The sequence below is a fragment of the Salmo salar genome, chromosome 19 (genome assembly GCF_965601325.2).
Source record: "Salmo salar chromosome 19, fSalSal1, whole genome shotgun sequence".
NCBI classification, from domain to species: domain Eukaryota; kingdom Metazoa; phylum Chordata; class Actinopteri; order Salmoniformes; family Salmonidae; genus Salmo; species Salmo salar.
The window spans coordinates 91,115,122-91,130,848 of NC_138309.1; the positions used below are offsets into that span (position 1 = coordinate 91,115,122).

General features: G+C 45.8%; 1 protein-coding gene across 1 annotated transcript in view; it reads left to right on the forward strand.

Moving 5' to 3' along the window:
• LOC106579767 (1-phosphatidylinositol 4,5-bisphosphate phosphodiesterase delta-1) overlaps nucleotides 1–6,554 on the forward strand; it is a 133,087-nt gene extending 126,533 nt beyond the window's left edge. The window contains exons 10-15 of the mRNA XM_082966031.1: nucleotides 197–353; nucleotides 1,013–1,129; nucleotides 1,291–1,469; nucleotides 2,055–2,190; nucleotides 4,926–5,075; nucleotides 5,228–6,554. Of these exons, the coding sequence (XP_082822157.1) occupies nucleotides 197–353; nucleotides 1,013–1,129; nucleotides 1,291–1,469; nucleotides 2,055–2,190; nucleotides 4,926–5,075; nucleotides 5,228–5,319 (831 nt within the window). The 3' untranslated portion in view covers nucleotides 5,320–6,554. The remainder of the gene's footprint in view (nucleotides 1–196; nucleotides 354–1,012; nucleotides 1,130–1,290; nucleotides 1,470–2,054; nucleotides 2,191–4,925; nucleotides 5,076–5,227) is intronic.
• The last annotated feature ends 9,173 nt before the right edge of the window (nucleotides 6,555–15,727 follow it).

The following is a 15,727-nucleotide window of genomic DNA, read 5'->3' on the forward strand; positions in this document are numbered from 1 at the left end:
CTACTGTGGTGCCATGCTACTGTGGCGCCAAGCTACTGTGGATTAGCTGCAAAACTGTCCTCAGCAGAACTAGTTCCATTTGAAATGCCAGGCCATATGCCAAGGAAAACACAAATGGGAATACTTTGATAGAAATTAATTTAAAACATCTCTATTTCTGTAGATTTTATAAAAATGCTGTTTTATTGCTTTTCAGAAGTCAAAGATCAAGCTAGCCAAGCAGCTGTCTGATCTGGTGATCTACTGTAAGAGTGTCCACTTCTCAGGGTTTGAGCACGCTGAAAACAACCAGGCCTTCTATGAGATGTCCTCCTTTAAAGAGAGCAAGGCTTTTAACCTGGCCGAGACAGCAGGTAAAACCCTCTGTTCTGTTACAGCAAGCCTGAATAACAACAAGCCTGAATAACAGCAGGTCTGAATAACAGCAAGCCTGAATAACAGCAAGCCTGAATAACAGCAAGTCTGAATAACAGCAAGTCTGAATAACAGCAAGCCTGAATAACAGCAAGTCTGAATAACAGCAAGCCTGAATAACAGCAAGTCTGAATAACAGCAAGTCTGAATAACAGCAAGCCTGAATAACAGCAAGCCTGAATAACAGCAAGCCTGAATAACAGCAAGTCTGAATAACAGCAAGTCTGAATAACAGCAAGCCTGAATAACAGCAAGCCTGAATAACAGCAAGCCTGAATAACAGCAAGTCTGAATAACAGCAAGTCTGAATAACAGCAAGCCTGAATAACAGCAAGCCTGAATAACAGCAAGCCTGAATAACAGCAAGCCTGAATAACAGCAAGCCTGAATAACAGCAAGTCTGAATAACAGCAAGTCTGAATAACATCAAGTCTGGATAACAGCAAGCCTGAATAACATCAAGCCTGAATAACAGCAAGCCTGAATAACAGGACCTTCAGCCTTGATTCAGTGTACTATAGACATTTCATTATGCATGTTCTAGAAGAGTTCTTATAAGGATTGTACCATTAACCTGTCTGGTTTCCATCTCTCCCAGCGAACGCCTTCATCCACCACAACATGACCAAGCTGAGCCGCATCTACCCAGCTGGATCCAGAACAGCCTCCTCCAACTACAACCCAGTTCCCCTGTGGAACGCAGGCTGTCAGATAGGTACTGTCTCTTCAGTTAGACTTATATTTAACAATCCTCTGATAGAATTGACACGAACAATCTCTGTACCAGCTCAGGTCACAGTCTTCCCCTTTCTCTATAAATTCATGATAGACGTTTTACCTGATCGATGCTTTATTGATTATGATTTTTATCTCCAGTGGCGCTGAACTTCCAGACTCCATCTAAGGAGATGGACCTGAACCAGGGCCGGTTCCGATCCAACGGGCTGAGTGGATACGTCCTGAAGCCTGAATTCCTGAGATACGACGGGTCAGAGTTCAACCCTATGACCCTAACCAAAGGACCCTGGATCAAACACAAGACCTTCCACATCATGGTGAGAGGATCACCGCTATAGTGTTAGAGTATATATATATTGATTTATATATGATACTATAGTGTATTACATTAGTGGAATATCACTAAAGTGTATTGTAATAGCTACTATTACAACACAGTGAAGGCTACTACAGAGAATGGTACATTGATGAATAAAATATCAATATATTGAGGAAGGAAAATGGCCTTGTGATAACATAAATGAGTTTCTGTGCAGTATATTGTGTTTTTAATTTTAGATCGTATCTTATAGTTAACACTGCTAAGAGGCATGGGGCTAGGAACTGAGTGGCGACGCTTCAAAATTTAAGATTTTTAATTTGATTGAGATGAGATATGGTTCAAGAGGGATTCATTATGTTGTGTATTAAACTGCACTACATCAAATCAATACTGCTTTGAAATATCCTTAGTCATTAGGCTTCTGCTATAGACCTCTGTGTGTGTGTGTGTGTGTGTGTGTGTGTGTGTGTGTGTGTGTGTGTGTGTGTGTGTGTGTGTGTGTGTGTGTGTGTGTGTGTGTGTGTCTGTGTGTCTGTGTGTGTGTGTCTGTGTCTGTGTGTGTGTGTGTCTGTCTCTCCAGGTGATCTCAGCCCAGCAGCTGCCCAAGCTAAACAAGGACAAGCCTAAATCCATCGTGGACCCGCTGGTTAAAGTGGAGATCTACGGTGTTCCAGCTGACACATGTAGCAAGGAGACACGCTCCATCGAGAACAACGGTGACACACACACACACACACACACACACACACACACACACAGACACAACCACACACACACAACCACACACACACAACAACACACACACAACCACACACACACAACCACACACACACAACCACACACACACACACAACCACACAACCACACACACAAACACACACACAACCACACACACACACAACCACACACAACCACACACACACACACACACACACACACACACACACACACACACACACACAACCACACAACCACACACACACACAACCACACAACCACACACAACCACACAACCACACAACCACACACAACCACACAACCACACAACCACACACAACCACACAACCACACACAACCACACAACCACACAACCACACAACCACACACAACCACACAACCACACACAACCACACAACCACACAACCACACAACCACACACAACCACACACAACCACACAACCACACACAACCACACAACCACACACAACCACACAACCACACAACCACACACAACCACACAACCACACACAACCACACAACCACACAACCACACAACCACACACAACCACACAACCACACAACCACACACAACCACACAACCACACAACCACACAGGCAGCGTCAGTATTCTGATCCAGGCCTTCTGTTTAACCCCATGTGGAATGATGTTCCTCTGACCAGGTTTTAACCCCATGTGGAGATGATGTTCCTCTCTGACCAGGTTTTAACCCCATGTGGAATGGAGTGTTCCTCTGACCAGGTTTTAACCCCATGTGGAATGATGTTCCTCTCTGACCAGGTTTTAACCCCATGTGGAATGATGTTCCTCTCTGACCAGGTTTTAACCCCATGTGGAATGATGTTCCTCTCTGACCAGGTTTTAACCCCATGTGGAATGATGTTCCTCTGACCAGGTTTTAACCCCATGTGGAATGATGTTCCTCTGACCAGGTTTTAACCCCATGTGGAATGATGTTCCTCTGACCAGGTTTTAACCCCATGTGGAATGATGTTCCTCTCTGACCAGGTTTTAACCCCATGTGGAATGATGTTCCTCTGACCAGGTTTTAACCCCATGTGGAATGATGTTCCTCTGACCAGGTTTTAACCCCATGTGGAATGATGTTCCTCTGACCAGGTTTAACCCCATGTGAATGATGTTCCTCTGACCAGGTTTTAACCCCATGTGGAATGATGTTCCTCTGACCAGGTTTTAACCCCATATGGAATGATGTTCCTCTCTGACCAGGTTTTAACCCCATGTGGAATGATGTTCCTCTGACCAGGTTTTAACCCCATGTGGAATGATGTTCCTCTGACCAGGTTTTAACCCCATGTGGAATGATGTTCCTCTGACCAGGTTTTAACCCCATGTGGAATGATGTTCCTCTGACCAGGTTTAACCCCATGTGGAATGATGTTCCTCTGACCAGGTTTTAACCCCATGTGGAATGATGTTCCTCTGACCAGGTTTTAACCCCATGTGGAACGATGTTCCTCTCTGACCAGGTTTTAACCCCATGTGGAATGATGTTCCTCTCTGACCAGGTTTTAACCCCATGTGGAATGATGTTCCTCTCTGACCAGGTTTTAACCCCCATGTGGAATGATGTTCCTCTGACCAGGTTTTAACCCCATGTGGAATGATGTTCCTCTCTGACCAGGTTTTAACCCCATGTGGAATGATGTTCCTCTCTGACCAGGTTTTAACCCCATGTGGAATGATGTTCCTCTCTGACCAGGTTTTAACCCCATGTGGAATGATGTTCCTCTCTGACCAGGTTTTAACCCCATGTGGAATGATGTTCCTCTCTGACCAGGTTTTAACCCCATGTGGAATGATGTTCCTCTGACCAGGTTTTAACCCCATGTGGAATGATGTTCCTCTGACCAGGTTTTAACCCCATGTGGAATGATGTTCCTCTCTGACCAGGTTTTAACCCCATGTGGAATGATGTTCCTCTCTGACCAGGTTTTAACCCCATGTGGAATGATGTTCCTCTCTGACCAGGTTTTAACCCCATGTGGAATGATGTTCCTCTCTGACCAGGTTTTAACCCCATGTGGAATGATGTTCCTCTGACCAGGTTTTAACCCCATGTGGAATGATGTTCCTCTGACCAGGTTTTAACCCCATGTGGAATGATGTTCCCTCTGACCAGGTTTTAACCCCATGTGGAATGATGTTCCTCTGACCAGGTTTTAACCCCATGTGGAATGATGTTCCTCTCTGACCAGGTTTTAACCCCATGTGGAATGATGTTCCTCTCTGACCAGGTTTTAACCCCATGTGGAATGATGTTCCTCTCTGACCAGGTTTTAACCCCATGTGGAATGATGTTCCTCTCTGACCAGGTTTTAACCCCATGTGGAATGATGTTCCTCTGACCAGGTTTTAACCCCATATGGAATGATGTTCCTCTCTGACCAGGTTTTAACCCCATGTGGAATGATGTTCCTCTCTGACCAGGTTTTAACCCCATATGGAATGATGTTCCTCTGACCAGGTTTTAACCCCATGTGGAATGATGTTCCTCTGACCAGGTTTTAACCCCATGTGGAATGATGTTCCTCTCTGACCAGGTTTTAACCCCATGTGGAATGATGTTCCTCTGACCAGGTTTTAACCCCATGTGGAATGATGTTCCTCTGACCAGGTTTTAACCCCATGTGGAATGATGTTCCTCTGACCAGGTTTTAACCCCATGTGGAATGATGTTCCTCTGACCAGGTTTTAACCCCATGTGGAATGAGTCGTTCCAGTTTGACATCCAGGTACCAGAGCTGGCCATATTGCGCTTCCAGGTCGAAGACTATGACGCCACCTCACAGAACGACCTGATTGGACATTACTGCCTGCCACTGACCAGTCTACAGAACGGTAATACCTCCCTCTGTCTCTCGCTCTTGTTTTCTTTCTCTGTCATCCTCTCTCTCTTTCTCTCTCACTCTTTCCCTCCCTCTCTGTCTCTCTCTCTCTCTCCTCTCATTGCTGACTGCTGACTTATTCAAACCTCACATCCTGTTTCCCAGGTTACCGCCACGTCCCTCTGCTCACCAAGCGTGGTGATGTCCTCCCCTCCGCCGGCCTGTTTGTTCACCTCATGCTGCTGGACGCCAAATAGATCCCGACCCACTTCACGCTGACCCCTCCCACATCACGCTGACCCCTCCCACTTCAAACTGACCCCTCCCACACCACACTGACCACTCCCACTTCGCTGACCCCTCCCACACCACACTGACCCCTCCCACACCACACTGACCCCTCCCACACCACACTGACCCCTCCCACACCACGCTGACCCCTCCCACATCACGCTGGCCCCTCCCACACCACACTGACCCTTCCCACACCACACTGACCCCTCCCACACCACACTGACCCCTCCCACACCACACTGACCCCTCCCACACCACACTGACCCCTCCCACACCACACTGACCCCTCCCACACCACACTGGCCCCTCCCACATCATGCTGGCCCCTCCCACACCACACTGACCCCTCCCACATCATTGAGTTGTAACTGACAAGGTTTTTAATATGTTGATATTTAATGTTTTATCTATTTTTTTAATCTTCACACTTCTTTTAATTTTGTTCCACCTGAGTAAGTCTGACCACAAGTCAGAGACCACTATGATGACACACCAAAATGTGTTTGATGGATAGCGGGAAAATAGGCTTTTGTAGGTTACAGTCCAAACTGTGTTGTTTTTGTCGCACTGCTTTGCTTTAACTTGGCCAGGTCGTAGTTGTAAACGAGAACTTGTTAAATAAATGTAAAAAATATATATATATATATATATATATGTCTTCCAATGGTGCGATTTCTGTCTGTATGCAAATATTATCCAACTTGAATAAACGCTTGGAGGTAAGGATGACAGCAGTGGTGTAGTCTACAGCGATACGGATATCACTTACTATAGATATCTACATAGTGCATTGATGTGAATCACACTGCTGCTCTCTCATTTAGCTATTTCCACCTTACCTATTGTGGTTGTTGGCTGTTTACAAATCTAAATGTGTATTTGAACCCAATAATGGTTGAATTCAAGAAGTTTAAACTGCCTGTCAATCATTGTTTTTGAAACCAGTGAAAAATGTTCTCTGGCAACAGCTGCATAGTGTGGATCCCAGCCTATAGAATAACAGCTGCATAGTGTGGATCCCAGCCTATAGAATAACAGCTGCATGGATCCCAGCCAATAGAATAACAGCTGCATGGATCCCAGCCTATAGAATAACAGCTGCATGGATCCCAGCCTATAGAATAACAGCTGCATGGTGTGGATCCAAGCCTATAGAATAACAGCTGCATGGATCCCAGCCTATAGAATAACAGCTGCATGGTGTGGATCCCAGCCTATGGAATAACAGCTGCATGGATCCCAGCCTATAGAATAACAGTGTGGATCCCAGCCTATAGAATAACAGCTGCATGGTGTGGATCCAAGCCTATAGAATAACAGCTGCATGGTGTGGATCCAAGCCTATAGAATAACAGCTGCATGGATCCCAGCCTATAGAATAACAGCTGCATGGTGTGGATCCAAGCCTATAGAATAACAGCTGCATAGTGTGGATCCCAGCCTATAGAATAACAGCTGCATGGTGTGGATCCCAGCCTATAGAATAACAGCTGCATGGATCCCAGCCTATAGAATAACAGCTGCATGGTGTGGATCCCAGCCTATAGAATAACAGCTGCATAGTGTGGATCCCAGCCTATAGAATAACAGCTGCATGGTGTGGATCCCAGCCTATAGAATAACAGCTGCATAGTGTGGATCCCAGCCTATAGAATAACAGCTACATAGTGTGGATCCCAGCCTATAGAATAACAGCTGCATGGTGTGGATCCCAGCCAATAGAATAACAGCTGCATGGATCCCAGCCTATAGAATAACAGCTGCATGGTGTGGATCCCAGCCTATAGAATAACAGCTGCATGGATCCCAGCCTATAGAATAACAGCTACATAGTGTGGATCCCAGCCTATAGAATAACAGCTGCATGGTGTGGATCCCAGCCTATAGAATAACAGCTGCATGGATCCCAGCCTATAGAATAACAGCTGCATGGTGTGGATCCCAGCCTATAGAATAACAGCTGCATGGTGTGGATCCCAGCCTATAGAATAACAGCTGCATGGATCCCAGCCAATAGAATAACAGCTGCATGGATCCCAGCCTATAGAATAACAGCTGCATGGATCCCAGCCTATAGAATAACAGCTGCATGGATCCCAGCCTATAGAATAACAGCTGCATGGATCCCAGCCAATAGAATAACAGCTGCATGGATCCCAGCCTATAGAATAACAGCTGCATGGTGTGGATCCCAGCCTATAGAATAACAGCTGCATAGTGTGGATCCCAGCCTATAGAATAACAGCTGCATGGATCCCAGCCTATAGAATAACAGCTGCATGGATCCCAGCCTATAGAATAACAGCTGCATGGTGTGGATCCCAGCCTATAGAATAACAGCTGCATGGATCCCAGCCTATAGAATAACAGCTGCATGGATCCCAGCCAATAGAATAACAGCTGCATGGATCCCAGCCAATAGAATAACAGCTGCATGGTGTGGATCCCAGCCTATAGAATAACAGCTGCATGGTGTGGATCCCAGCCTATAGAATAACAGCTGCATGGATCCCAGCCTATAGAATAACAGCTACATAGTGTGGATCCCAGCCTATAGAATAACAGCTACATAGTGTGGATCCCAGCCTATAGAATAACAGCTGCATGGATCCCAGCCTATAGAATAACAGCTGCATGGATCCCAGCCTATAGAATAACAGCTGCATGGATCCCAGCCTATGGAATAAAAGTGGGGCTTTCATTGCTCAATCTAATTCATGCTGATTAAAACATACCAAAATATCCATAGGTCTAATGGACACATGATCAAACTCATATTATGACTGTAACTGACTGTTCATGTGAAACACACATCAAGCCATACATGACCTACTTTGGTTCCTCTAACACTCTTCATATCAGCTGTGTAACATATAACAGAGTATAAAGACATCAAGTAGCTGTGGAAGTAATATCTTACTGTTGTTTTTCAGTAAACTGCATTTGCACATGCTCTTGAATAAAATCATAATTTAGAAAAGTTGTTTGATGGTGAATTTCTTTTATTTTGAGAGATTTTGTGGCAACTTGATGATAATTAGCAGTGTTGTTTTGAAAAGGTTAGTTCATTATGATCGTTAAACTAAGTTGCAGTAAATATAACAGAACACAAGCCAGCAAGATCTTCCTTGATTGAATTAATTTTGAACGTTAAAAACTCTCCTGCTTCTTATTCTGTTCAGCATACTGGTAGAACATGTCCGTGAAAGACTGTTTTTGTTCAATTGTTCAATAAAAAAATGTTTAAGGGACTTTGTTAAAGACACTGAAAATGAAAGTGGTACTGCTGTTGGTAACATCCAGTATCTGGCAGGTTCTCTTCATCAGCTGGAGTATAATAATAACCCTATTTAAATTAGTGAGCGCATAATGTATGCAGGTACAGTTCCTCTAGCTTGAACTGTATTTGAAAAGTATGGCAACTTAAACACAACATGAACACAATCAATGAAAATATAACCATTCAACTCGAGTACGATATGTGCCCTTGTCATCCCAACTGACTGACTCCGCCCACTCAGAACAGCCCTTCCTTCTTCAGGTCGTTCTGCCGCCACTTGGGCAGCCGCTGGAAACCAGACCGAGAACAACCCAGCAGGTTCTCCAGATTCACATCAGAGAGACAGTCCTGACAACGGAGAGAGAGAGACAGTCCTGACAACGGAGAGAGAGAGAGACAGTCCTGACAACGGAGAGAGAGAGACAGTCCTGACAACGGAGAGAGAGAGACAGTCCTGACAACGGAGAGAGAGAGAGACAGTCCTGACAACGGAGAGAGAGAGAGACAGTCCTGACAACGGAGAGAGAGAGAGACAGTCCTGACAACGGAGAGAGAGAGACAGTCCTGACAACGGAGAGAGAGAGAGACAGTCCTGACAACGGAGAGAGAGAGACAGTCCTGACAACGGAGAGAGAGAGACAGTCCTGACAACGGAGAGAGAGAGAGACAGTCCTGACAACGGAGAGAGACAGTCCTGACAACGGAGAGAGAGAGACAGTCCTGACAACGGAGAGAGAGAGAGACAGTCCTGACAACGGAGAGAGAGAGAGACAGTCCTGACAACGGAGAGAGAGAGACAGTCCTGACAACGGAGAGAGACAGTCCTGACAACGGAGAGAGACAGTCCTGACAACGGAGAGAGACAGTCCTGACAACGGAGAGAGACAGAGAGGGAAGGAAAGGGATGAGAGAGAAAGAGGAAGGAGAGCAAGAGAGAGATGTGTTATGCTGCCCCGTGCTGTCGATTTACAACCATTACCAATGTGTCTCACCTCTACTGGGTTAGTGATAGTTCATGTCTCACCTCTACTGGGTTAGTGATAGTTCATGTCTCACCTCTACTGGGTTAGTGATAGTTCATGTCTCACCTCTACTGGGTTAGTGATGGTTCATGTCTCACACCTCTACTGGGTTAGTGATGGTTCATGTCTCACCTCTACTGGGTTAGTGATGGTTCATGTCTCACCTCTACTGGGTTAGTGATGGTTCATGTCTCACCTCTACTGGGTTAGTGATGGTTCATGTCTCACCTCTACTGGGTTAGTGATAGTTCATGTCTCACCTCTACTGGGTTAGTGATAGTTCATGTGTCTCACCTCTACTGGGTTAGTGATGGTTCATGTCTCACCGCTACTGGGTTAGTGATGGTTCATGTCTCACCTCTACTGGGTTAGTGATGGTTCATGTCTCACCGCTACTGGGTTAGTGATGGTTCATGTCTCACCTCTACTGGGTTAGTGATAGTTCATGTCTCACCTCTACTGGGTTAGTGATGGTTCATGTCTCACCTCTCCTGTTAGGGTCTTCTCCCTGGGGAAGCTCATTGGGGCTCGTTGAGCAGCAGCTCAGCGGCCAGGTACTCTCAAGTCCTGCGGGCCGAGGAGGACAAGGTGGGAGACAGAGTGGTGCTGAAGGTGGTGGACAGGCGGGTCTGGGCACCAGGGGTGGCTGGGCTTGAGGGGCCTCCTCCTCCTAGATGGAGCTTGTAGGATGGGCAGTGGTGTAAAGTACTTAAGTAAATTACAGATACCCCCAAAAAATACTTTACTAATTTATATTTTTGGCAACTATTACTTCACTACATTCCTAAAGAAAATAATGTACTTTTTACTCCATACATTTTCCCTGACACCCAAAAGTACTTGTTACATTTTGACAGGAAAATTGTCCAATTCACACACTTATCAAGAGAACATCCCTGGTCATCCCTACTGCCTCTGATCTGGAGGACTCACTAAACAGAGAACATCCCTGGTCATCTACTGCCTCTGATCTGGAGGACTCACTAAACAGAGAACATCCCTGGTCATCCCTACTGCCTCTGATCTGGAGGACTCACTAAACAGAGAACATCCCTGGTCATCCCTACTGCCTCTGATCTGGAGGACTCACTAAACAGAGAACATCCCTGGTCATCCCTACTGCCTCTGATCTGGAGGACTCACTAAACAGAGAACATCCTTGGTCATCCCTACTGCCTCTGATCTGGAGGACTCACTAAACAGAGAACATCCCTGGTCATCCCTACTGCCTCTGATCTGGAGGATTCACTAAACAGAGAACATCCCTGGTCATCCCTACTGCCTCTGATCTGGAGGACTCACTAAACAGAGAACATCCCTGGTCATCCCTACTGCCTCTGATCTGGAGGACTCACTAAACAGAGAACATCCCTGGTCATCTCTACTGCCTCTGATCTGGAGGACTCACTAAACAGAGAACATCCCTGGTCATCCCTACTGCCTCTGATCTGGAGGACTCACTAAACAGAGAACATCCCTGGTCATCTCTACTGCCTCTGATCTGGAGGACTCACTAAACAGAGAACATCCCTGGTCATCCCTACTGCCTCTGATCTGGAGGACTCACTAAACAGAGAACATCCCTGGTCATCCCTATTGCCTCTGATCTGGCAGACTCACTAAACACAAATGCTTTGTTTGTAAATTATGTCTGAGTGATGGAGTGGGCTTTTTCCACCACTGAGCATGGGGGAGAGCTAAGCTGGTCTGGGCCTCCTGGAGCACTGTATCCACCACCTCCACTACTCCCCCAAGCAGAACCCGTACTCAGGTCTGTGTTGTTCAAATTCTACAGACACGTAAGAAGAGGTTGAGTGGTATCCACCAGCAGGTGAAGGCCGGTATCCACTGATATCCACCGGCAGGTGAAGGCCGATATCCACTGATATCCACCAGCAGGTGAAGGCCGGTATCCACTGATATCCACCAGCAGGTGGAGGCCGGTATCCACTGATATCCACCGGCAGGTGGAGGCCGATATCCACTGATATCCACCGGCAGGTGAAGGCCGATATCCACTGATATCCACCAGCAGGTGAAGGCCGGTATCCACTGATATCCACCAGCAGGTGGAGGCCGGTATCCACTGATATCCACCGGCAGGTGAAGGCCGGTATCCACTGATATCCACCGGCAGGTGGAGGCCGGTATCCACTGATATCCACCAGCAGGTGGAGGCCGGTATCCACTGATATCCACCGGCAGGTGGAGGCCGATATCCACCGGCAGGTGGAGGCCGGTATCCACCGGCAGGTGGAGGCCGGTATCCACTGATATCCACCGGCAGGTAAAGGCCGATATCCACTGATATCCACCGGCAGGTGAAGGCCGATATCCACTGATATCCACCGGCAGGTGAAGGCCGGTATCCACTGGCAGGTGAAGGCCGGTATCCACCGGCAGGTGAAGGCTGTATGGAGGATTTAGAAAAGATGTAGATTCATGTTTCTTCTGTTACAATCATGCATGTTTGATGCATGCGAAGGTTAGGCTTGTATTGGTTATATCATAATGAGTTTGAAAGGTGGTTAACCTGTTGGGGATAGGGGGCAGTATATTTACACCTAGCCCAGAGAGGTTAATGGTTATATCTTGGTTATTGTTAGAGTTTTCTAGTGAATCTGCAGTAATCTGAGAGACGGACGCAATGTCGCCCAGCTTTTGTTAAATTTCCTCATAGGAGGAGCCTCCCTGTTGAGAATAGAAGATCCACTAGACCAGGGCTGCCCAACCCTCTTCCTGGAGATCTTACTGTCCTGTAGGTTCAGTCCAACCCTAATTTAGCATATCTGATTCAGCTAGTTAAGGTCTTGTTGAGCAGCTTATTAGTATGACCCCTGACCTCCTCCCAGGTGTCTAGCAGCATGACATCATCCTGGTCCAGGTTATAGTGGTGAAGAAAAGACGGAGAGGAAAAGGGAGAGGAGGGCGGGGTGCCAGTAGGTAAACCACCACTACCCTCCATATTATTGGCCAACGTGCAATCATTGGAAAACAAACTGGACGATCTACGATTAAGACTATCCTACCAACGGGACATTAAAAACTAATATCTTATGCTTCACCGAGACTTGGCTAAACGACGACACGGAAAATATAGAGCTGGCTGGCTTCTTGGTGCATCGGCAGGACAGAGCAGCTACGTCTGGTAAGACGAAGGGCAGGGGTGTGTGTCTATTTGTCAAAAACTGCTGGTGCGCGATGTCTAATATTAAAGCAGACTCGAGCTATTGCTCGCCTGTGGTAGAATACCTCATGATAAGCTGTAGACCACACAATCTACCAAGAGAGTTCTCATCTATATTATTCGTAGCCATCAATTTACCACCACAAACCGATGCTGGCACTAACACCGCACTAAACAAGCTGTTTAAGGCCATAAGCAAACAAGAAAATTCTCATCCAGAAGTGGCGCTCCTAGTGGCCAGGGACTTTATTACACGCAAACTTATATCCGTTTTATCGTATTCCTACTAGCATGTCAAAATATGCAACCAGAGAAAAAATATTTTTAAAAATTAACTAGACCAACTTAATCCACACACAGAGACACATACAAAGCTCTCCCTTGCCCTCCATTTGGCAAATCTGACCATAATTCTATCCTCCTGATTCCTGCTTACAAGCAGGAATTCATCCAATGTTTACCACCTCAGTCACCGGCTTCATCAATAAGTGCATAGACGAAGTCGTCCCCACAGTGACCATACGTACATATTCCAACCAGAAGCCATGGATTACAGGCAACATCCACACCGCGCTAAAGGCTAGAGCTGCCGCTTTCAAGGAGCGGGACACTAATCCAGACGCTTCAAAGAAATCCCGCTATGCCCTCAGACGAACAATCAAACAGGCAAAGCTTCAATACAGGATTAAGATTGAATCTTACTACATCAGCTCTAACGCTCGTCGAGCCAATCAGATGGGCTAAATGCCTTTTATGCTCGCTTTGAGGCAAGCAACACTGAAGCATTCATGAGCGCACCAGCTGTTCCGGACAACTGCGTGATCACGCACTCCGTAGCTGATATGAGCAAGACCTTAAAACAGGTCAACATTTACAATGCCGCTGGGCCCGACGGATTACCAGGATGTGTAATCAGAGCATGCGCGGACAAACTGGCAAGTGTCTTCAATTACATTTTGAACCTCTCCCTGAGTCTAATACCTACATGTTTCAAAAACACTACCATTGTCTCCGTGCCCAAGAAAGCGAAGGTAACCTGCCTAAATGACTACCGCCCTGTAGCACTCACGTCAGTAGCCATGAAGGGCTTTGAAAGGCTGGTCATTGCTCACATCAACATCATCATCCCAGAAACCCTATACCCACTCCAAATTGCATACTGCCCCAACCGATCCACAAATGATACACCCTCTATTGCACTCCACACTGCTCTTTCCCACCTGGACCAAAGGAACACCTATGTGAGAATGCTATTCATTGACTACAGCTCAGCATTCAACACCATAGTGCCCACGAAGCTCATCACTAAGCTAAGGATCCTGGGACTAAACACCTCCCTCTGCAACTGGATCCTGGACTTCCTGACGGGCCGTCCCCAGTTGGTAAGGGTAGGTAACAACACATCTGCCACGCTGATCCTTAATCCATTTTAGAATAAGGCTGTAACGTAACAAAATGTGGAAAAGGTCAAGGGGTCTAAATACTTTCTGAAGACACTGTATATAACAATTATTGGCTATACAGCTAGCTAGCTAAGTTTACAAGCTAACAGTGAGGACAAACAATAATACAACAATTTACTGTTGTAAATCTCAAACTGAAACTGGTTTAACTACAAAACTATTTGCCTAAGCATGCCTGATAGACAGACATGGCCATAGCTAGATACTGTCTACCTACCTAGGTACATTTGTACAATCTGGTCACTGTGCAAAGGTTGATGGTCATGCCATATTTATTTCTATTAGGCTAGATATTGTTCTAAATGTAATCTCATTGCTGTGTACATGTATGCATGTTCAACTATTCTAACCTACTATTGATGTTATGCTGGCACAATTCAAGTGTTGTTCAAATCTGTTCAATAGAGTAAATGTATCATTTTTTGTCTTCTAGACAATACTATGTGGTGCCTGGGCTTCTTCCTGGAGTGGATTCTAGATACTGAAACAGAATTCCTTTGCCTGCGTGTGTCATTGTAGCAGAACTGTATCCAGTGAAGTGTATTCCTCTCGAGGGATTAGACATCATGCTGGATTTCAAGCAGATGATTCATGAGGAGCTGAATGGCAGTTTGATCGATCATGACAACACTCCTCCCACAGCTGTGCAAGTATTCCCTGAACTTAGTGTGTTCCTTTGTGAATGGCAGTTTCATCATGACCACCTCTCCCATCATCTGCTGATCACCAGTTCTCTTAGCCACAGACTGTTACACCAGTTAGTGTGATTTAACCACAGATTGTTGGTCTCCATTACTGGCAGTTAAATGATAGGTACTGTTTGGTGCATCATAGAGAATTTTCAACCAATCTCAGCAACGCAGTCTTCATCCTCGATATGTGGAAACAGGAGTCCAATAAAATGTCCAGTTGCAGGGCATCAGTTTTAATTTAGAAAATGCTCTGTTATTATAATAAAAAATAAATCGAGGAAGTAAACATACAACACTTTAGGATGGACGCCCTGTAATAAGGAACCATCATAACATCTAAACTCAGCAAAAAAAGAAACGTCGCTTTTTCAGGACCCTGTCTTTCAAAGATCATTTGTAAAAATCCTAATAACTTCACAGATCTTCATTGTAAAGGGTTTAAACACTGTTTCCCATGATTGTTCAATGAACCATAAACAATTAATGAACATGCACCTATGGAACGGTCGTTAAGACACTAACAGCTTACAGACGGTAGGCAATTAAGGTCACAGCTATGAACTCTTAGGACACTAAAGAGGCCTTTCTACTGACTCTGAAAAACACCAAAAGAAAGATGCCCAGGGTCCCTGCTCATCTGCGTGAACGTGCCTTAGGCATGCTGCAAGGAGGCATGAGGACTGCAGATGTGGCCAGGGCAATAAATTGCCATGTCCGTGCTGTGAGA